The sequence below is a fragment of the Apus apus genome, chromosome 4 (assembly GCF_020740795.1).
Source record: "Apus apus isolate bApuApu2 chromosome 4, bApuApu2.pri.cur, whole genome shotgun sequence".
Classification (NCBI taxonomy): domain Eukaryota; kingdom Metazoa; phylum Chordata; class Aves; order Apodiformes; family Apodidae; genus Apus; species Apus apus.
The window spans coordinates 73,046,175-73,070,390 of NC_067285.1; the positions used below are offsets into that span (position 1 = coordinate 73,046,175).

The 24,216-nt window shown below is 36.5% G+C and overlaps 1 protein-coding gene across 9 annotated transcripts in view; it reads left to right on the forward strand.

The window, feature by feature from the left end:
- RAPGEF2 (Rap guanine nucleotide exchange factor 2) overlaps positions 1-24,216 on the forward strand; it is a 189,447-nt gene that overhangs the window by 157,716 nt on the left and 7,515 nt on the right. For 8 of the 9 annotated variants that reach the window (XM_051617218.1, XM_051617216.1, XM_051617220.1 and 5 more), the window contains 14 exons: positions 1,837-1,944; positions 2,027-2,230; positions 2,317-2,425; positions 4,565-4,811; positions 8,630-8,787; positions 13,044-13,284; positions 13,535-13,918; positions 15,516-15,727; positions 15,814-15,937; positions 16,557-16,580; positions 17,610-17,833; positions 18,688-18,873; positions 20,608-20,760; positions 23,202-23,427. In XM_051617218.1, the coding sequence (XP_051473178.1) occupies positions 1,837-1,944; positions 2,027-2,230; positions 2,317-2,425; positions 4,565-4,811; positions 8,630-8,787; positions 13,044-13,284; positions 13,535-13,918; positions 15,516-15,727; positions 15,814-15,937; positions 16,557-16,580; positions 17,610-17,833; positions 18,688-18,873; positions 20,608-20,760; positions 23,202-23,427 (2,600 nt within the window). The remainder of the gene's footprint in view (positions 1-1,836; positions 1,945-2,026; positions 2,231-2,316; positions 2,426-4,564; positions 4,812-8,629; positions 8,788-13,043; positions 13,285-13,534; positions 13,919-15,515; positions 15,728-15,813; positions 15,938-16,556; positions 16,581-17,609; positions 17,834-18,687; positions 18,874-20,607; positions 20,761-23,201; positions 23,428-24,216) is intronic. The other variant, XM_051617219.1, reaches the window with a different exon arrangement.

Here is a 24,216-nt window from a genome sequence, read left to right on the forward strand (position 1 = left end):
ATACTCCAGATGTGGCCTCACCAATGCAGAATAGAGGGGGAGGAGAACCTCTCTTGACCTACTAACCACACCCTTTCTAATACACCCCAGGATGCCATTGGCCTTCTTAGCCACAAGGGCACACTGCTGGCTCATGGTCATCCTCCTGTCTACCAGGACCCCCAGGTCCCTCTCTCCTACACTGCTCTCCAGCAGGTCAGCCCCCAACCTGTACTGGTACATGGCATTTTTCTTCCCCAAATGCAAAACTCTACACTTGCCCTTGTTGAACTTCATCAGGTTTTTCCCCGCCCAAGTCTCCAGCCTATCTAGGTCCCTCTGAATGGCAGCACAGCCTTCTGGTGTGTCAGCCACTCCTCCCAGCTTGGTGTCATCAGCAAACTTGCTGAGGGTACATTCTGTACCCAATGTTCCAATGTCATACACATTAATGAAAAACACCACAGATGTTTAACAGAAAGAAGGAAGTTCATCTTCAATTTCAAAGCTGGAAGAATCTCAAATATGCCAGAAATGCTACCCCTAACCTATGTTCCAGTGGCTGGTAGCAGCAGCATTAGTACTGTGCAGTTGCTTCCTATTAAATATCTGGACATTCAAGGACATCTAAAGGACTTGATTGATTTGGCCATGAATTTCAGCATTTCTTCTGAATTTACTTGTTTTTCTGGGATAAAAGGGAAACTACTTGAACCATGCAGCTTCCATGAGAGTGTAAGGGTTTGTTTTGGATGTCTGGTGTCAGACCTTTTGCATAAGGAGCTTCAGGGGTTTAAATTTTGTGCAGGTGTAGAGAATGGACAGTGGCTAGCTTTAGCTGATTAAATTTGTATGAGATTTTGTTCTGAAGCTCTAGTTTTTCAAATGTTTAGGTGTTTCCCCCTACTAACTTGTTTTCCCACCTTAACAGAAGAAATGTAGCTTTAAGATAACTGAGTGCCATACTCATTTCGGATTCAGGAACTTCTAAAACTAGTGTGGATCAATATTCATTCAAGACAATAAAACTTTGTCAGACCAAGTGCTGCTGATGTTCCAGGTCAAATTGCATATTAAGATAAAATTTTATGGTAGAAGGATGTATTATTTTACACATTCAGCTCTTATTTTGTGACTTTATTTTCACTAATTTTAATTCATAGTATTTTTTTAGGTTTTTCCCTAACAAACTATAAAATATGAGCTAAGATTCTTCTGAACTTGATAATCATAGTTGCTTGGGACGAGTAGGGGTGGAGAGAAAGCAGGAGTAATAAACTGAAAAATTGACTCTAAGAAAAAAAATTACATGCATTCACTACTGAGACCTCTTTCCTGCTTCTCACAATAGCTCTTTTTTCCTGCATCTCTAAACATAAAATAGTTCTTTTTCACAGGTAAATGCCTAATGAAGTTATTGGTGGCTTATTTAAAGATTTGTGAGATTCAAGAGCCGATACAAAGCAGTGTCTGAAGCTTTATGATCATGTATTCAAAGAATTAAACAGATCTGGAAATGTACATGAACAGGAAATTGTTGGTCTAAGTCAGAAATATGTCAGACTCATTGCCTCGTACCTATGTGCTCTATTCCCTACTCCATCAACTTGATACAGCCAGTGTTAATTTTCTGAGTCACAGTATTTTTTTTATTAAATATAACTTATAAGCAATTTTAATACTCAGTTCATTCTGTCCACCTGGCAAATGAAGTAAAGTTAGGATTTGGTATATGTAATACTTAGTATTCCAATTGAAATTTACAGAAGCTTTAAGGAGCAGTATTTTCAAAGGACTTAGCACTAGTGCTGTTCTGGGTATTCCTGGAAAATACTTACGTTATTGATTATATTTCAGGTTACACGGGTAGTATTGTTGTGGGTGAACAATCACTTCAATGATTTTGAAGGAGATCCTGCTATGACTCGATTTCTGGAAGAATTTGAGAACAATTTGGAGAGGGAGGTAAGAGTGAGGGGTTTTTTTGACAATTTGAGGAGTAGCCAGGGTGTTGTTACATATAACTCATTATTATTTTCTTTTGTAGAAAATGGGTGGACATTTGAGGCTGTTAAATATTGCTTGTGCTGCTAAAGCTAAACGAAGATTGATAACCTTAACAAAGCCATCTCGCGAAGCCCCTTTGCCTTTTATCTTGCTGGGAGGGTCAGAAAAGGGGTTTGGAATCTTTGTTGACAGTGTTGATTTTGGTAGCAAAGCTACAGAAGCAGGCTTGAAACGTGGAGACCAGGTATGTCATTTTAAAAGTCTCTACCACTGCCCTCCATTTTTTTGTTCCTCTTCACTAATAATAACACTACCTGCTTGTGTTTTTAGATCTTGGAAGTGAACGGTCAAAACTTTGAAAACATTCAGCTGTCAAAAGCCATGGAAATTCTTAGAAATAACACTCATCTGTCTATCACTGTGAAAACCAATTTATTCGGTAAGTTTGTATGTGCTTTTTGTTCTGATTTCTCTTCTAATTTAGATGGATCCTTAAATAGTGTTGTTTGAAACACTTTTGTAATGGGGAAAATAGAAGAAGGAAGCTTGGAGGTCGTAAAATAGCTTAGTTCATAATTGCAGAGAAAATTTTATTAATAGGATTTTACATGAAGTGACTCCACTCTCACAAGTGCAGAAGGACTAAGTGGAGCTATTGTAACCATTTAGCTCAAACTTCTAAGATGTGTCTATAGTGGTAATATCTTGTCCTTTCTCTAGAAAGAGGCCTCTTCTGGAATTCCAGTTTATCAGGGATCTTGAATTGTCTGCTGAATTTGCTCATAGTTTTTCAGTCCATGCCTACAATGAGTGCAAGAAGATTAATAAAAACTTTATTTCCAGCTGGGTGAAAACAATCTTGCTACTCTCTGAATTTATAATCTTAATTTCTCCCTCTAGCAAGTACTAAAGCACTCATGAAGGATTCTTTAAGCAGCTCAGGACCTCAGTTAGCATCATATGTAATTAACAGTTCATCGGTTTTGATTTTTACCACTCGATACTTGGGTAATTCATATAATAAAGTGTTGTGTTCCTTATGTATTTCTTTCAGGATCAGGTTTTTAATCCCTAGTAAGTAGGGCAGAATGTTACCACAGGATGTCACTGCACTAACTGGTGATTAAATATGCTCCAGGAGTCTAGTACATTACCTGGGGATTTTTAATATTTTTGGCTGTGCACTAAAGATTCTAATATTTTGATTGTTTCTAATAGTTAAAATCTGAATGTATCTGTATATGCTTGTTCAGCAGTATTTGCTTGTTTCTTTACATATAAGTTCTGTGTAATGATCCTTCATACACTACATTTTTTGATCTAGTGTTGCTTAAGAGTAAACTATTTCTTAATTTCATGTGTTTTTCTAAGTTTTTAATCTTGTTCTTCTGCAAATACTGAAGTCACATCACAGGAATCTCAGAACAGTTACTTTCTGGGTATTACATGCAGAATCCCAAAAGGAGAGTTTCTTTTTTTTTTTTTTTTCTTAAATCAGCATTTTCTTATCTGTATCTAGTTTGTCTCTCCAGCTTCTGTTTGACAGTACAGCTACTGGCTTGGTTTATTCTACTTCTCTTTGTGTGTCTTATTTGAAGCTTTTGAAGTTTCTTGGTGATTTGTCATATACCCCTGGAGAAAAGGATACATGTGAAAGAAAAAATTAATACATAATAGTAAAACCTAGGCCCTATTACTCATCCTTAAGGATGTGTGACACCTTTGTTCCCACTTTTTCTACAATTCAGTGGTTTTAATTATGAATTTTTATTTCTTGTTACAAATCAACTCATGAGATGATTTTTCCATTTATATATGGAGACTTGCTTTCACACTCAGAATATTTGACTTGTTCTCCAGATGGGTTTTGTTTGATGTATTTAAATATATCAACATTTATGTGATGCTAAAACTTGTAGTAGAACTAATTCACAAATTCATCAGGTATTTCTGCCTCAGGGATAACTCTTTGCTAGGGAACTGAGGGAGTCTAAGAGGCTTTTTTATGTATCTTGGCAGATGGACACAACAGCCATGTCAAACATCCAAAGTGTCTCACTAGACTCATATTTTCTTTATGATGGTGTTCTAGTTTGCCTTCTGATTTCAGATTTTTTGATCCTGTTGCTAAGAATTTCTTGTCCATCTGAGAGCTTTTCCTGCTGGCTAACAGTTTAAAACCTTCCTTCTGAATTTTTAATTTTTCTATTCAATTTCTTTGTCTAGTGTGATTTTTTTATCCATGCTACTATTCTGCAGAAGCCTGTGTCCTTTAGGTTAAAAAGTCAAAGTCCTTCTATTGACACCATCCATGCAACCCTGTTGTCATCTAGTGTATTTCTATTCTGAGCTGGACCAATTTACTGACTTCTGATTCTACCAAAAAAAATTAATGTCCTTATTAATTTTTTAAATTATTTTTTAAAAGCCCTTAAATTCAAATGCATTTAATACTTTAATTGACATAATCTCATAGTCAGTTTTGTTTTTTTTTTTAATGATTAATATTAAACTGTTCTGGTGAGCAGAGCTTTCTTTTACATTTTTGTTCTTTCCCTTCTTTTCCTGTTTTGTGCAGTTTTTAAGGAGCTTTTAGCACGGTTGTCAGAGGAAAAAAGAAACGGTGCTCCCCACCTGCCTAAAATAGGTGATATTAAAAAGGCAAGTCGTTATTCCATCCCAGACCTTGCTGTTGATGTGGAGCAGGTAATAGGATTAGAAAAAGTAAATAAGAAAAGTAAAGCCAACACAGTTGGGGGAAGAAATAAACTAAAGAAGATACTTGACAAGACTCGAATCAGTATCCTGCCTCAGAAGCCATACAAGTGAGTTTTTTATTTCCTCTTAAATATTTGGTTTGTGTTAAATTTTAGTAATTTCTCATGATACTTAAAATTTGTCATGATACTTCCATTTACTAATGCAAAACATGCTTATAACTGGAAAAAAACATACTAGAAAATACTGGTCTGAATATTTGAACAATCATAGATTACTAACAGTGCAGCTCCTGGTATCAGATAGATTTCTAGATAGTCTGATGGCATAAATATGTTTCATGTAATATACAGATTTCTTTTTAAGAGGACTTTTTAGTGGAAGCATTTCAGGCAATTAATTTCAGAGTAACTCTGCAAGCAGATTTGCTTGCAATGGTTGATGGAAGCAATAGTACTGTTCAGAAACATAAATAGAATGTTAGTAATGTAAAGGTTCAATTAATAAGAATTAAGATCCATTACTTTGATATATTAAATTGATGCAGATACATTTCAGTATAGGAGGATCTGTAAATCCTTATTTTATGATGTTTGCCTTTAGAATGTTCTCTTTTATTTCACTGGTCTTTTATGTTTGTTACTCTGAGCTATGCATGCTGTTGGCTGTGATTTTCTTGCATTGTTCACCATTGTTCACAGTTTTTGCAAAAAATTTTATTGTTGGATTTCTTTTTTTCTTTGATTCCTTTTTTTCACTTTTTCTGAGCAGGGTCCTCTTTGGGTAAGACTCAGAAAAACAGTACACTTGACCTATTTTCCTTTCCTTTTCCTAGCTTTACTTCTTGTGCTATATATAGCATTTTTTCTGCAAAGCCTGTTGACATTCAGTTGTTTGTGTCTGCATGGTTTCTGCGTAGAGATGTGTAGCTGTAGACTTTCCTGTTTGTGCTTGTTTTTCCTTATTGTGTAGGAACTTAGATCTTGTTCTTCCTAATAATTTCTAGTGGTTGATATATTAGGAGACTTTGCCTATTTTTACATGCTTTTAAATTCAAAAAATCAACAGGCAAGAAAAACCTGATTTACTCATTAAAGTAGGTATTTAAAGACTTAATGAGTCAGCTAGCTTATGTGGTAAAACTGTCCACTTTTTTTTTTTTTTTTAATGTGAATACTGCAAAGGTCTTCAGTGCCTCCAGAATGTTTTCAGATGAAAGCAATCTTTAAACTAGAATGAGGTCACTCTTAGAGGGAGCTTGTCTGCTCTCTGAGATATTAAATCAGTATCAAAGATTCATCAGTTTGAGCAGGTGATAATGCCTTCCTTCAGTCTTGCTTTTTAGTCCAATAATGTTAAGTAACTTCCCAACCTGAGTAAACAGTACCATTTTGTCTGCTTCTACTGGGAAATCTCCTTCTCCACTGGGGCATTTCTTGAAGTTGGGGGGGGTCTGGTTACAGCCTCCACTTGAGCTCTTTGCTTTCTTTACCCATCTAATGTGGAATGGCTTTGTAGTCTGTAGGCTGTTACTCCAAATAAGGAGTAGACACAGCCCTCGCCTCTATCTCTGGCAACGTTCTGCCTGGTCAATGGCACAGCATCCCAGACGAAGAAGCAGATCCCCTTTCTCTCTCCATTTGCAGCCCTGCAGTGGGATGCACATTATACTGTATTTTGAAGGATGAAGCATTCTGTCACATCTGCCAGTCCATTTTCCATTCTACCCTGTTTGTCATTCAGCAGGAAAGATTATCTTAGTCAATGTTATCTCCCTGCATGGGAAATGTGTACAGAAAGCAGTGGAAATGCATTTCCTTTAAAACTACAATCTCTTTTCACTGGTATAACAAAATATCTTATCTACTATCAGGGGCAGTTGATCTTCACGGGACCTGGAGTTTTCTAGTGTTGCTATTTGTATCTGAAAATTCTGGGGTTCGTTTCTTGTTTGCATGAGTTGGAACTCACTGAGATTTTGATTTAAATTTTAAAAATAAACTGTGTCTAAGAGAAATGCTTTCCTATGTAATATCTGAGTACTTAAAATCAAGAAGAATATTAGAAACATTACTTTTATTTTTTTTAAACCTAACATTTTTCAGTTGATCCACTTTACTGAAGCTGCTTCAGTCATGATACACAGGATAAGTATAAGAATATATAAAACTAACAAACTGCAAAAGAAATACTTAATGCAAGTGAAACTATTACAAATATAAGGAGGAGGGTCACATTGTCTTCTTTTGATCTGAATTTAGAGAAAATACTGGGGCTGGTGCATTTATGAAATACACTTTTTAGTGGTTTAAGAACACTAGAAAACATTTTGAGGTTTGGAGGCCTTGGGTTTTTTGTTTACTTGTTTTTGTGGGTGTTTTTATTTGTGTGTGGAGTGGTTCCTACTTGAAAGACGTCGATTGCTGGGAATGGTTTGAGTTGTAGTGAAAGACTGACTTACTTGTGGCTTTGCATAACGCTGCTGTGTGCGGAGTTGAACATCACTGCTTGTCACAGCGTTTTGTGCTTTATGTAGACGTACAGAAATGCAGATACTCAGATTCAGCTTGACTTCTGATAGAGAATCCAATAACTTCTTTTTTTCAGTGGACTTAAGTGTTTCTGTCACTCTAAATAGCTTGGGGTTTACACTTCATAAAACATTTTGGTAATAAAGAGTAATTTTAATTTTTTTTTTTCAAAACAATGAGGAAACCCAAACACATCATACAGATATACCCCTCTGACCCTTTTTGAGCTGCATTGCCCTCTACAAAGTAGTTGCTTTCTATGTTATTAAAATTGTTCCTTGAAAGCCCAGAGATACTGTCCTAGCTTCCCAGAGTACTGTTCTCTTAAAACATAGCACTTAAAGAAGTAGTACAAAAGTGTACTGGGTAACCTAATTTATTGATAAGCACAAAAGGATGCTTGTACTGTAACAGCTCAACAGGGATAATTATCAGGCCTTTAATTACTTCTGTTTAGGTTTTCTGAGGATGGATACAACCCTAGACAAAAGCCTAAGTGCCAAAACTTAGGGTACAAATGGTTATTTTTGTTGTTATCATTTAGTAGTTTGACTTTGTAGAGCTGCAGCAGTTTGCAATGAAATCTAAGTTCTGGTTTATGCTTTATTTCCATATGTAAATACAATTTAGATTTGCTTGGCTTTTAAAAAGGCTTTGTCTATAGTTGCTAAATTTTTAATTATTTTCATTTTATGTAGTGGCTGCTGCTCAAAATTTTACACCCACAGAGTATTTTATGAAAGATTGGATTCTACATATATATGTGTGTGTGTATATATAAAATTCGATGACTAGCTCCAGCTCCATCCTGTAACAGTTGCTCTGGTTCACTTGCTTATTATGAACTCAAAAGCAATTGGCAAATTAGTGCCTACTATAGTATGATGCTAGCTCTGTCTCTGATCCTTCTAGCACTACTGATCTTAGATTGTATGGCTGCAATACATCCTGAGGTAGAGTTGCAAATCCTGTCTGTGATGGGGTAAAAGACTTGTAAAATTCAGGTCTTGCATAACAGCAGTATTAGGCAAGGTTCAAGTGATGGAGTGGTGCAAGAATGATGAGGTATATACCATCTTCTGAGTGAAGATCTTGGCTGCTCTGAGAAATTGTCAAAAAATAATGAGCCTGGCAGCTCCTCAGAGCTTAGTGGTGAACATTATGATCTTCAGGCAGTGTGAGCAAGCAGATCTAATAACTTTGAGTGGACATATGGGTGCTGTTTACAAAGGTAGACAGCAAGCACTTTTGTCTGGGGAATTTTAACTTCTAAATAGTGATTACTGTGCTAACAATTGAAAGTGAAAATTTAGAGACATTAGATGTCCCTGCATCCCTCTTGCATGGTTCAAGCTCTAACTGTAAGTCCTGATTTTACTTCTTTCTGTTTGCAGTGACATTGGAATTGGCCAGTCTCAGGATGACAGCATCGTGGGACTGAGGCAAACGAAGCACATTCCTCCTGCTTTACCTGTCAGTGGAACCCTCTCATCCAGTAATCCTGACCTACTGCAGTCTCATCATCGCATCCTAGACTTCAATACTACTCCGGGTAAGGATCCTTTTTTGTTGCCGTTCTTGACTGTTTAAATTCCTTTCATTGATCTTTTCAGTTTCTGGACTTCCAGAGTCTGAATATGCATTTGTGTTTTTATTAACTTGTATGCTGCTACCCACAGATTAGCCAGATATTAATACATTAGAATTTATAACATTTGGTGCAATATACTTAGCCTGAGTTTATTAGACGTCTGTTTTTCAGGTATGTTGTATACAGAGTGCCTCTTACTCATTGGATATTCTTGGCCAGTGAAAACTTATTTTGCTTGGTATTTTATAATTTGTCCAGATAGATCAGTCTTCACAAGGCTGCAGTATTTTCGAATAGCACAGTAGATCATGAACTTACAGGAAGGTGAAAGGGCTTGTACTGAGACACGGGACATGGGTTTCACTTTTTTTCTGAACAGACATATAATGTACTACATCTGTAAGAGACAGAATTTCCAAGTTCCCTGTTAGTCACCCCAGCCTACAGCTGTATGTTAAATTCTGTGTATTGAAAGTGATTTAAAATTCCATTCTGAAATAGATTTTAATATAGCAGAGAGGAGCAAAGCATGGGGGCGAGTGAGGGAGAAAAAGGGGAAGAATATGAGAAACTTGAGAGCTTTATCTTATGAGAAGGGTTTAGCTGGAGCTCCTGGCAGTGTTGGGATTTGGGCTCTTATCTGGCTGGAGGAAGATTCTCAGCAGTAAGCCTTCTCTGAGTTAAGTATCCAAATCTTTGCTATTAAAACTTAGCTGCTGAAGGAGGATATGGTGATGGTAGCTGTGCAGACAGTTGGTTATTTTAGTCTAATCTTTAGAGTGTTTCTCAAAAGTAGAACCAAAAATTCAGTGCCCTTCTAAGCCTGAGAGATTTCAAACCTTACCTAAAGGAATGGTGCTTAAGCATTAGCCCACATACTGGCCAAGTTGGTTGCAGTCATCACACTTGAAACTGTCATAATGAGCATGACTTCATCTCAGGATTTTAAGGGCTAGAGAAGACTACAAGAAGGCAGGGTGTGATTTTTGTCCCAGTGTCTAAGACTGCTCCTGAGAGGGAAGATGGGTATTTGGTTTATATTTTATCTAATGAGTACCGTACAAAACTTTAAAGATAATCTTAATCAATGAGAGCCCAAATTTTAATCAGCACTTCATCTATAAATGGCTGAAGATTCCATTCTCCGGTTTGCCGTTTACCTACGTAATTAATGTGCCCCTAATGCTGAGCACAGGAACTAGGTAACTTCACAGGTGTGGTCTTTGCTGTTTCATACAGCTCAAACTTGATTAATTGAAAAGGAAAGGCATTGCAGGTCTTGAAGATCCTTCAAACACAGATGGAGTTCAGAAAAATTTAATAAATAGTGTTCTACGTTTTGCCTTTTGCTTTCAGGAAAGGAGATAAATAATGATGCAATGCCACTGCTTCAGCATTGTAGCAGGTTTTCCATTATCTTTATAGAAAGTGTATTAAGCAATTAGTGCTTTCTTATTTTTTTTAAAAAAAGCTTTTTTTTTTTTTCTTAAAATTTGTCTGAATGTCCATGCACTGAATGTTTTTCAAATAATTCACAGGTATATTTTTTTCTCTGTGGAAGAAGGAGCGGGGAGGGGGGACTGAAATAAAAAAATCATATAGCTTACAGGCGTTAGGGGAGGTTCCATTGTACATAGAAGAGTTGAATTACACCTCTGTATCCTTTAAGACTTGGAAAAAAATTAAAGCCAGCATTTTTAATTTATTTTATTTCCTTGGACTAAATTAAAGATGGAGATGGAGGCAGCTTGCAAGAAATTGAATGCACTGGAGAAGAAAGAGAAAAGTGGTAGAACAGTCATCCTTTGAGGCTTTGGGGAATATCCCTCAGGAAAGAAAATAAAACAACTTGCTGTTTTGGAAGGGTAGTCTTTGAGGAGAAAATGAGAACAGCTTGAAATCTGCAAGGAGTCATTTTAATTTCTCTTCTGATTTGCTCAGGCTTTTTCAAATATACTTTTAAAGGTTTATTTTTACATGTTCAAAGAGTCAATAGCACTTTGATTTCTTTTCTCTTATGCTGTCTTTGCTATTCAATTGGAAGTCAAAATAATACAGTAATGATGAGCTGCCAGTCACTGGTCCTTTTTTCCCCCCCCACACAAGCTTTCTAAGGGACTAGATTCCTACCATACAGCATTGCATTCTTCATCCTGCCACTCCACTTTCCTTTTTTGAAAAGGAGTGAAAGGTGGTGATTACAATTCTCTTCAAGTGCTGTTTTATTTAAAAATTATTGTGCTGAATTTCTTGTTACCAATGCTATAGCTGTAATCATTTCCATTGCTGGCAGACTCCTCTGTATTCTGTGTAATGCTTCTGCTACCAGTTCTGTTAGGTATGCAGCCTCAGAAATTAGACAGTGAAGTACAGTACAAAGATAATACTTTTCTGGTTTTGCTGCTTTCTGCATTTCTTCATACTGCCTTCAGTGATACAGCAGAGCAGGTTATTTTCTTTTTGCACTTAACAATTGTTTCTGGGGAGTGTTAAGCAAGTTCCCACTTTGGCAGTGTGCACAGTAGCTCCTCACCTTCATGACATTTAATTGAGTGGCAAGTGCTTCTGTAACAGCAAGAAGCAGCAAGATCTAGAGAGCAGACTGGTGCTTAACAGTGTCTCTGAAGTTAAAAGTTCTGGGCTTAGTTGCAGGAAATTTGTAAAGTAATATATTTAAGCCTAAACAACTTTCGTGGCATCTAAATCAACTCTTATCAGAGAGATTTATCTTCATGCTTTCCAAATTATTATTTTGAAGACATGCAACAGCAATGGGAAGAAGTTAATTTTAGTTCTTTTTCATAAGTTTTGCTGAATAGATCTTTCTGTAGTGACTTGAATATATGCTATTCGCATTCAGGTCTTGTCAAAAAAAGATTGTGGTTGTATCTAAGTGAATATTTTCATCTGGCAGCTGTTTCTTCAGTTTTGTTTATTTAAATAAGGATCATTTTTTTGGCTGTAGATTCAGAAGGGTTTTATTATATATTTTCATGTTCATATGAACTTTGATCTAAAAAAAAGAGAATATTTTTAACCTTAAAGAATAATGACCCGATGTTATGCCACACATAACAAGAAGAGGTTGGTTGTAACAGAGACAAGAAATTAAATTAACTGAAAGTCCTCGTTGGTAAAAGTGCCTAAGTGAAAAACTCCAGTGGTAAATAGCAGTACAATTTTAGCTCTTTTTTTTCTTTTCCTCTTTCTTTTTCTTGTTTTTTTTGTTGTTTTTTTTTTTTTTTATAATACAATGATAACAATCAAACTTCAGTTGGTGAATTGGCTAAATTTCAATACATTAATGGAAATATGTAAATACATGTGGATTTGGTATTCTAAATGGCTTATGGAAATACCAAAGCAAACATTTGGAGCTACGCTGGTAGTTTTCCAGAGTTCCTAAGAAGAGCTGCCTTGTAGGTTCTTACTGGAAGTTTTCTGTCATCAGTCACTTGAAGCAATAATACATGTGGAAGTAAATTATGTGGGTTTGTGTCTCTGGCTGCTTCAATCTTAATTAATAACACATTGGGACAAAGAAATAAAGCCTAAGTTGTCAGTCTGTTACACATTTATTATGATGATTTAAATGTATCAAGGACAGTATTTTTTTTATAATCAAGTGCTTGGATGCATTAACACTACTGCAGTTTATTTGTGTATACATGCTGGCCATTATGCTTGCATCTTCCTAGCTGCTTACATGGATGTGATTTCCTCTTGGGTGTGGCACTGTGGTTGAATGTCAGACTTAAGTAAATGAATCTATTATCTTAAAAATATTCTTAGGAAGATTGACACTCCTATCCCCTTATTTCCTTAAACTTCTATGTCAATGTATGGGATAGTGTTGTTGAGTGTCCTTGATTTTTCTCAAACTTACATGAAATCTACCAGGGTTCAACATCTGTGGAAACCACACTGCTCATTAGTTTGTTTCTTCTAACTTTGGAAATGTTAACATATTTTTGCAGCTTGCCCCATCATACCTTAACTAACTTCTTTTCCTTGTTGTTAATAGAACTAGTCTTCCATTAAAAAAACCTCAACAAACTGAACAAAAAAGCAGCTGTTTCATAAGCATGAGAGGTGAAACAATGATTCTGAAGTAATAACTGCTAGTAGTTAGACTCAACAAAACTGATACTGTTCTATGATTTTACACAGTTATATATTTTTTTTTCTTCTCTAAATTGCATAATTTCTTTTGCCAGACTTACCAGATCAAGTCCTGAGGGTTTTCAAGGCAGATCAGCAAAGTCGCTACATCATGATTAGTAAGGACACAACAGCAAAAGAAGTGGTAATCCAGGCTATCAGGGAATTTGCTCTGACTGCAACCCCTGATGCATATTCACTATGTGAAGTGTCTGTCACACCTGAGGGTGTGATCAAGCAAAGGAGGCTTCCTGATCAGTTATCCAAGCTTGCTGACAGGATACAGCTCAGTGGCAGGTAAGATTGGAGACTGTGAGCTAAAGCTGGCAATGCCAGTTTATTAAGTCAAAATCCTCGTAACAGAAGCATTATTTAATTATTAATGTTGCTTTTCTTAACAAAAAACTGGTTGTTTACAGTTTCTAAGTAATATTTAGAACATGGTGAAATTAAATTTATTCTACAATTCCAACTGGATCATTACTGTAACTTTCATTAGTATTTGAGTGTATTGTATCTAGTGTCTTTTTAAATTTTGTTTTTACAGATATTACCTGAAGAACAACATGGAAACAGAAACTCTCTGTTCAGATGAAGATGCTCAAGAGTTACTGAGGGAAAGTCAAATTTCCCTACTACAGCTCAGTACTGTTGAGGTGGCTACCCAACTCTCCATGAGAAACTTTGAGCTATTCCGTAATATTGAACCCACAGAATACATCGATGACTTGTTTAAACTCAAATCAAAAACAAGTTGCACTAATCTAAAAAAGTTTGAAGAGGTGATAAATCAAGAAACATTCTGGGTGGCTTCTGAGATTCTAAGAGAAACCAACCAGCTGAAAAGGATGAAGATCATTAAGCATTTCATTAAGATAGCACTACACTGCAGAGAATGCAAGAACTTCAACTCGATGTTTGCCATCATTAGGTATTGTCCTTTAATACTTTTACTTCCAAGTAAAAAACAAAGTCTTGCTTATATCAGTCAAAAAAAGATGTATTTAACAGAATAAACCAATTTATACTGCTAACATCAACACTTGGCAATCCAGTAAGGTGGACATTTCCCAGTAATCTGACCTTGACACTGAAATGTTTGCTGAAATATTATTTGGAATGCTACTAGTAGGTACTTACTGCTCAAGACAGTGAGGCAAGAGTCATTGGTGAACGTGGTGCTACAGAAACTACTGTATTTATTTAAAAACAAAGACAAAAGAAATGGCAGTTATATGAAGAAAAATAATGACCTTGTCATAAATTACTGGGTTAATTTCCCAAAGGGAGCTCATAATGTTATACATAGTTCCCCATATCTTCATTTCATTAAAACGTGATGTTAACTTTGGTTTTCTTCATATCACTGGTTACTTGGATGGTATAGTCAGTAGCAGGCTACGATGCTATCTTATAAGCTGACAATAAGATCTTTGGATAAGAATAAAAAAGTACTGAAAATCTGAGACAGAAAACCTTTCTTAGTTTTGGAATTAAAAGGAAACTTTAATGTGTGTGTTTACACACATTTCTAAAAACACGTTTCCTTTAGAGTCTTCCAAGTTAGACAAAAGGAATGTAAAAAAAAATAATCCTTAAATATTGTCTCTTATAAAAAAGCTTGATTAAATTGTATTAAAATTATAATTTTATCACTATCTCTGGCAAAAGCCCTTGTCACATTCAATCAACAGATTGTGATGCATTTTCGGCAGAACACTGGTTTTGATTATCATTCAATCAAATGTATAAAGTTCCACAGTCAAGGATCTATGCTGATAATCAGGAGGCATCTCTGAGACATAAAAATCTCGAGATTTGGCATAGCTATTTCAGCTGATCTCAATGAGGAATAACAGCAGCCAGCCTGCTAGCAAAAAGCTTGAATGAAAGGAAAATTCTAGGTACCAAACTTTCGTATAAGTAGAAATGCATAGCAAGACAGGCAATGCCATTTAAGGGAAAAAACCCTAATTTTTGTACCAGCTACAGCTGCAAAGTAACCTAAAATTATTTATAAAGTCTGTTATAACAGTTTGATCTAGACAGAATAAAGTAATATGGATTATTACAGCAAGAAGATGGGTCACTGTGCTGTCACTACCTAAACATTATGGAGGTGAAAGATGTTTTTTTCCTCCAGCCTGGTAATCTGGAACTAAGTGGTGATCCTGAGGTATGCCTAGATATTGTTATCAAATTCAGGCACTGTTCCAAAGTAATAAGAGTAAGTGCCTACTCTCTATAAGGTTTAATTACTAATCCAACTGTAACTTTTCTCTGTTTATGGTTACATCATGCAGATATCTCCAGTTTTTATAACTTCTATAAAAAGTATCTTAACTGTTCTGTAATACACACTGGGAAGGGAAGCTTTCACTTTCTATTACTTTATTGACATTGTTATACTATGCTATTCTGGCTATATGGTATTTCTTCTCTACAAAATTTTAAGCAGTCTTTCCTAGGAGTTTTTGTTTCTTTCTATTGTTCTTGAACTTTTTTGCACTTTTTTTGTTTGTTTCAAGTGGCCTGAATTTGGCACCTGTTGCAAGGCTCCGAACTACTTGGGAAAAGCTTCCAAGCAAGTATGAAAAACTGTTTCAAGATCTACAGGACTTGTTTGATCCATCTAGGAATATGGCAAAATATCGTAATGTTCTTAACAGCCAAAACCTACAGCCTCCCATTATCCCCCTGTTTCCTGTTATCAAAAAAGACCTTACATTCCTTCATGAAGGTAAAAGCAAAAATATGTCATTTTTGGCAGTTAAGGAAAACTAACTTTGCTACCTAATAACTGATGCTATTAATTGTTGATTGTAGGAAATGATTCGAAAGTGGAGGGCTTGGTCAATTTTGAGAAGCTGAGAATGATTGCAAAGGAGATACGCCATGTTGGTCGCATGGCGTCTGTGAACATGGATCCTGCTTTAATGTTTAGAACGAGGTTAGTGTGTTGTATTAGGCAGAGCTTTTCCCAGCTGAGTGAAAGCTAGGTGTCAGCAAGAGGTGCTGTCCAAGTGCCCCATGTTGTATTTGAGCAGTATGAGGTTTCTCTGTTGTTAACAATTTACCAAAGTTATGTGGTGTTCTAAAACTGGAGAAATCATTACATTTTGTGTTTATCAATATATTTTAAAAGTCTTTATTCCTTAGCTGCCAGTTACTTCACAAACATGAGATTCCATTAATGGGAGGGAGGGGGAGGTAGTGTCTTGAACACATATAAATTAGTCTGTTTGAAATATTGATGCCTGCCAGCTTTATCAATTTGATTTAGAAGAAGTGGGAATGTATCTGAAACAGTGCCAGCTAGTAGAGTTGGAAAACGTGGAGTGAATGCTCTTTGGCTTCATGTTAGACCAGCTTATTGCATACTCTTTTTCTTAATTTGAGCTGAAAGAGTTTGTAATATCTGACTTTATGCCCAAATTAAGGCTCTTTTTAATGTTTGTGGGCTTCCAGAACTGCTTGTCCTGAGGTCTGGTCTTTTTCTTTCCGAGCTTGTGATCTTTCTCTGTCTCTTCTTAAACCCATGCTTTACTCTTCCTGGCTCTCACTTGCAGGAAGAAGAAATGGAGGAGTTTGGGGTAAGTGGTTGGAGACAACACACACAGACCTTCATTCTTCCCTTACCATTTGCATTGTTTCCTACTTGCGATCTTTAATTTTCTGGTGCTTTTAACTTTTTTTTTTCCTTTTGTTAACCCTTTTTTACTGACAACACATTTTAATCCAGGAGTGCTTTTGCTTTTGAGGTTAAAACACAAAAGTTATCAATTATTTATAAGTGGCTTTATATAGGAGTGGAGTGTTTTTCTCCCCACCTCCAATTTAAATTGCCAAAGGAACGACTTTCAGTAAGAGAGACATAAAAGGGCTAAGTTATAACAGCTGAAAATTGCAGTTACCTTTCTAATGCCTAATAAGCAATTGTCACAATCAAATACAAAAGCTAGAACTTACAGTATCTGCTAAGGTAACTTATTTTCATATTTCAGTTCAGCCATCATTTTTACTCTTATGCAGGAACAATGCATAGCTTTCACATAGGCATATACACGTTAAAATGTGCCTGACATTTATTTCATCATGAACTAGCTGATAATTTTATTTAACAAAAAGCTGTCTTCAACCTAGCAAGTGTCAAGGAAGTTCAATTCTGTAAAATTGAATTGTATACAGTCTGATTGAAAAGTATTTAGAAAGCTTTGAAAGTGCTATCTCGGTATGTATATAAATTCAAACCTCAGCTGTAGTCTTCTGTCAGCATTGCCTTACTGCATGAGCTTTTCCTAATTCTCCAATCTTCATAGCTGGCTTACATGAGAGAGCTACCTTGAATGCTTTTCTAGATGTGTGAAGTGATATTGCCTAGTTGGAGTAGAATAGGTTAAATTATTTGTGTAATTAAAATAGTGCCTGTAAGCAAGTAAAAAGATTTCCTGACCCTCATCTTTCTATCTGTTATAGCTGTTTGACTTACTGGAATGAGGCATGTAAGCTTTGACCATAGACTGACATTCATGCAAGCCTTTGCACGTTTCAAGTTTATCAAGTGATATTGTGTTGGACTAAGTCATACTGTTCCCCTCTTTGCTTCCCCTCCTTCACTCCAGGTCTCTCAGCCAAGGCAGTACAAATGCAGCAGTGCTGGATGTTGCGCAAACCGGGGGTCATAAAAAGCGGGTCCGTCGCAGCTCCTTCCTTAATGCTAAAAAACTGTATGAAGATGCTCAGATGGCACGGAAAGTAAAGCAGTATCTCTCAAACTTGGATCTGGAAATGGATGAAGAGTGCCTCCAGACACTGTCTCTGCAGTGTGAGCCAGCCACCAACACATGTGAGCACTGTCGTTTGTTACAGAATTTAAGGAAACTATTAAATATGCCTCTGATTCTTCACAGAAGAAGTAATTTGAAACAGTAACTAGACAATGAGGTGGAAAATAATGTTTCTAATCACTTGCAAGCACTAAACATCTATGAATCTTAAGGAATTCACCTTGCAGGTTAATAATATAGAAAGACAGCATTTTTATTTAGGAGATGAGGCTTTTCAGATGGTATCATGCTGAAGTGCACAAGGGTCCTTTAGATTTGTCCGTACAAAGAGTATGGAGGATCCAAAAGTTTCTCTGCAGTTCTGATGTACTCAGATTATTGGTGTGAACAGGAATGGTCATCCTGGATGTCTTGGCCTTGAGGGGGGGAAAGGGGATTTCTTTATGTCCAGATGTTTCAGAGGCACCTGGAGGCCTGTACCTGGTTGTAGTGGAGGGAGACTTTATGCTGGAAACCGGTTTCTTGTTGATTTGAGGAAATGCTGTATCTTATGCCCTTTCCTTCCTTCAGGGTAGCAAAAATAGGAATTATATATCAATTCTAAATCAGTTGAAGTCCGTATGATAGCCCCATGTGACTTCTGGATGTATTTTTGATAACTATAACAATAAGTAACTTTATGAAAGTTTTATTTTGAGAAAGAGTAAAGGTTCTTTCTTCTTTGAAATGGAGTTAAATCTCCTCCTCTTTTCTGCTTCATCTTTTCTCTCTAAATACATCCTACTGCATTTGTTGTATGAGTATTTGAGCACCTTTTTAATTATTAATCAGAGGACTTTGTGCAGTCAGAGTAAAACTCCCATAATATTTTTAGCCAGTAGTGATTCTTTGGTTTCTCCCATTTCTTGCAAAGTGCCGAAGAATACAGGAGATAAGCGATCTGGAAAGTCTGAAACATCACCGGTGGCTCCCCGGGCAGGCATCCAGCAGAAAGTGCAGCAGCAGCAGCAACATAAAGCAAACCAAGCATTGCAGGTTCCTGCTGTATCTCTTTATCCTTCTCGCAAGAAAGTGCCTGTCAAAGACCTCCCACCATTTGGTAAGTGGAATGAAGTATTCAGTTTAATACTCTAAAGTTTGTTTGCTCCTGTCAAGGAGACATTTTTAATCAAGTAAGGTTCAGACATTTATTTCTGCTAGTATAATATGCAGGTTATGCCAGTTCATGCAGTGTGTATGCATAGTACTTTTCTCTTGCAATGGAAAGAAAGCAATCTAGGAATGCATCCTGTCGATTCAATCAGTATAAGTATGTACCTGTTACTAGCAGCTGGGAAGAACAAACCTTTTTTACTATCCCTATCGGGATGTTGGCTCAACTTTTCCAAAGGGATTGGTCACTGAGGCAGTTTTTTAGTGACCCGTGTGAGAAACCTCAGAAATTCTGATGCTTTTTTCGAGTTGAACATTTAATGTGAAATTTAGGCCTGTTCAAGCTGATGGACCTGTTGGAAATGTAGGCCTGAAGTTTGACTTTGAGAATTCTCCCTTTGGCTTCTGGTCCTTAGTGCTTTCTTCGTTGTTATTATATAGTTGTTGCTGCCTGCATGTCACTCAAAGGTACTGGACTTAGAGGAATTTAATCTAATTTGGCTTTTAGATCTGTGTCCCAGCCTGTGTACGTAACATAGATGCATTATTAAAGAACTTCTTAAATATTACTTCAAGTATGGTAATGTTCTTAATAAGTATATGTAGAGTAACTGGCCCTTCTTGTTTCATGATGGGAATTTCACAAGAGCTTAATTCTGATTTTACTTTTTATTGATTTTACTTGTGCACTGCTTAGGCTGCTAGAGAAACATTAGAAGCAGATCAAGAAACAATTCAATCTTCATCTAGTTTTTGTTGATTTTACCATTAAATTTTAATCTTAAAATGACTTTGAAGCTTCATAGACTGTTTTCTCTCATGGTGGGAAAGTTTCTGGAAGCTGGGTTATGTTGATGAAGCAGCTGTAAATTATTGATAGCAGCATTGTGATCCAGCAGATCAAAGATAAAGTCTGTAGAATGCTTGAAAATAACCTCTATCACAAACATTGGCAAAACTGTAAGAGAAGCTCCAACTTCACTTTTAAGACTATCCCAGGGTGGATTTTTGAAGGGAGGGGAAGAGAAAGACAGATAAATGTTGCCTGAGAAAAGAAATTCTTGATGCCCTAGATCTTTACGTCATAAATCATCTTCAGGATGTTGTTACTCTTTAGTTTCCCAGAATAAGCTGGTAGAGAGAGAGTTCTCAAAATGAAAGGGAGAAAGACAGCTGCAGGATGGTCTTGTTTTGTAAGCCTAATCTTATTCATCTTCTTTCTAGCTTTCTTTGAGTTTATAGGCTACTCTGAATAGAAGCAGGAGAACACTTTCATTTCTTACTGCCTTCACTAACCAATGAGATTTGTGTTTGTATTCAACACCATTTTAGTTCAAGTTTCTCAGTAACCATTACTATGCATATCCTTGTTTTATATATTGTATAGACTGTATACTGCAACACCAACTCTGGATTGTGTTATCTGTGGCAAAGCATTTCTTTTAGGTGGCCAAAATGGAAGACTGGCTTCACAAATACGCAGAAAAAACCCACTATATTTCAAACAGGAGTGGTTTTAAACTTCTTGCTTCATTTAAGCTGGTGTCAGAAACTTGCAAATTTGTAGGAAAAAAAAGTTTTTTTTTTTCCTGCATGGTGTCTTCTCTATAAATTCATTATGAAACAGAAATATGTGTTTATGTTAAACTTTACATCTGCTTATATTCATTCTTATTTAAAGGCATTAACTCCCCGCAAGCTTTAAAGAAAATTCTTTCATTATCTGAAGAAGGAAGTTTGGACCGTCACAAGAAACAATCTGAAGATGCAATATCAAGTGCATCTTCACAGCTGTCTTCTCCTCCCACGTCACCGCAGAGCTCTCCAAGGAAAGGTATTAGACATGCAAAATTTCTCATCCTATTTCCTGAAGCTCATAGACCTGGGAAACTAATGAGAGAGAATTTGGGCACACAGCATAAATTACTGCTGATCCTATTTTTATCACATATGGTCAGCAAGAGGGCAGAAAGTGTAGTGAACAGCAGGGATACCTGAAAGGATGCCTAGGAACCTGATTTCAGGGATGCCTGAAAGCCTTCTGGTTAGGCAAAAGCCAGGAAAGATAAACCCACCTGATACAGGACTTGATGCTGTAAGTCACTCTCATTACAGCTGCTTCTGACAAAAATATTCCCATCATCAGTATTTCCTGCCAGTGGAACGATGTGCTGATTGAAACTGAAAATCTTTGTACTGTATTGAGCACATTAGCCTATTAGAGGAACTATTTGCATGCATCTGGGTGGGATGTGACCTATGTATACCAGGGACCTTGAAGACACTTGGGATTCAGCTCAGTAATACACTTTTTACTAATAAATTAATATTTATTCAAACTATATATGTGTTTATTTGAGGTATAGTATTAAACACTTTCTTGACTAAGTTCTTAACTTATCAACTTCATAGAGTTATTTTTTTAAGTTAATTTAGGACTGTAAAGGGTTTTTTTTAAGACTGATTTTTGTTGTTCTGATTATGAGTTGACAGAAGGGAATGGAGGCATTTTCCTGCAGTTTAAACAAAACAGAAAAATCCCTTTGAAAGTATGATGGCATAGTTATATTGCAGATAACTCCTGAGTTATTCTTTTTTCAGAATATCATAACAATTTAGTTTAACAATTACACAATGTAACATTATGGTAATATATATATATTGGGATTGAGTCTCCATTGTAGAAGTTCAGAATGCTAAAGAGATGAATGGGTTGGAGACTTCCCTGGGCAGTAACTTTCCCTAAGCTGCATCAGGATGGTGAGGATTTGAAACTTATGTCTATTTTTTTTTTTTTTTCTACTTTCTTATCAAATGGATAGCTAAGCCTTTTTCTTAGTGTGGTAGGTTGCAGTGCTGATCAGCTGAAGCCTTATCCTGAGTAATGGACCTAGCCAGTGCCTCCTCTCCTCTTGGAAGGAAGAACAGTAGCAGGGATAGCAGTTCACCAAGGACCTCTGGGATAGGTTGGGCTCATGGAAACAAAAGGGGGAAAAATAGGTCCAATTGGATAAGCAGAGATCTGAAAAGGGGAGAGATGAATATGGCACTACAGTACAAATGTCTCTATTGAAATATCTCTATTGAAGTGATATTTACTAAGGTCAGATGGAGGAGGATGTTAATGTAGTGATACCATCTCAAGTCCTTCTAAGATATCAGGATGACTTTTCCCAAATACTGTATTGGCAAAGAGTGAATTTATATACATTTGGTCATGCCTGGGTATTTCCTTAAAAAAGAATTGTGATTCTGTACTTGGGTAAGAGTGGAAAAAGTACTTTATTTTTGCAAATTGCAAGCTGTAAACATGATCATAAATTTAAAAAAATCCCTGACTTGATTATACTATGAAGCTCATGGTGTGTTCCTTCAGGCAAAAACTGTGTGTTCTTTCAGGCAAATCTGGCAGCAAGTGAATTGGGATAGATCAGTGGAACTTACACGTAGATTGAAAGCAAAAGATGAAATCTGCAGTTACTTGTAGCTGTATGTTGTTTAACAATCTTTAACTTAGTTGGCAAGATCATTCAGCAAAACTTTGTTTAACATTAAAACAAAAGCTAAATTTGTCTCTGTGACATTTCATGGTTTGCAGAATTTATCTCAGTCTGGCTGTGTCAATGCTACCTCCAAATGAAAGTATAATTCTGGTAATATATGCTATAGAATATTGTATTTTGGGAATGTAATTAATAAGCCAAGTACCACAAGGAAGCCTTAAGAATCTTTAATATGTTTTTTAAACATTATTGAAAAAAACTTCAGGCCTTCTCTCGGCCAAGATACAAAATAAGCAGTCAGCCCAGACGTTCTGTCCTTCATGTTGTATCTGCTGTTCATCTCTGAAGCGTAGGTTTGCAGAACAGAAAAACTGTGGGAGAGGGTCTCTTGGATTACTTTAAGCATTAATCTTGTTCAGGGCATCTCTTTTCTTCCAGCCTTCATGACAGTGTTTATATACAGGCAGTTTTTTGAGAGGTGAGGTTTCATAATGTGGAGATACAAGCATGTTTGGGGGAGGAGGGCAGAGAGGCAGGAAAGTGAGCAGTTGGTTCCTGGAGAATGCATGTTTCCACAATCTTAAACCTCTTACTAAGAGATACAATACACAGTGTTACACAGTTTTGCTATGTATCTTTGTCTTTTCCAGTACTGCCTCTGTGTAAATATAGTCATAGTTTTGATTTACTCTGGTAGCAGTATTGCTGGCTGCCTGGCAGTAACTGAGGAGGTTTCTTGCAGAGTCTGATTAACATGATATTCCTTTTGCAGGCTATACTTTGGCTCCTAGTGGCACAGTGGATAACTTTTCAGATTCTGGTCACAGTGAAATTTCTTCCAGATCTAGTATTGTCAGCAATTCTTCTTTTGACTCTATGCCAGTCTCCCTGCATGATGAGAGGAGACAGAGGCATTCTGTCAGCATTGTGGAGACCAACCTTGGTGTGGGAAGGATTGATAGAAGAATCATGATTGAACCAGATCAATACAGTTTAGGGTAGGAATTTTATTTGTGTTTACTTGTGTTATACTTTCATATAGTATGTATGTGACATGTATATGTATATTTGTTTGTGTAACTTTCTCTATGTCCCTCTTAAGTATTTTCCCCCCTGCTCTTAAAAACCACTATTTCAACGCTGCATTTTGTGATAATCCTCCGTTTTCTGACAAGAAAAGGTTTTGCATTCCTGAGTGCATGATGGGGTATACAGCAGTAAGACTTTACTTTTAGCAGACCTTATCATCTCAGCATATAGTAGTGCTGTTTTGGTAATCCTCTTTATGACAGACTAGTATCTTAGCCCATTTTCTAGATGGAGAATTAACCGGATTAGATGAGAAATTATTCATGCAATTATTCAGTGATCAAGCTGAGAATAGAAATAGCTAGTAATTTTCCAGTCTGTTTCATAGAAAAGTGGGCATATTTATCTAACCCCAAAAATATGTTTCCCCAAATATTTCTCCTAGTCAACAATAAGTAGAAGCTAAAATTCACATTAGGCTTCTGGTTTTCTAGGTAACTTTCTAGATAATTAACTTCTCTAATGGTGAGGAGCTAGTGCTGTGAGGAGTTATCTAAACATCTAACAGTGAGCCTTGGTCTGAAAATAATTTGAGCTCTGGCTCCTATTTAGTCTCCACTTACTTTTCTGAGCTTCTGTTTGGATACTTCAGTCCTCTGAATAGTTGCAGGGCTTTTAATCCTAAGGGGGCTGTGGATGGTAGAACTGTTCTAAAACTGGTGTATTTCAGCTTTGCAAACTCTTTAATCGGATGTCTT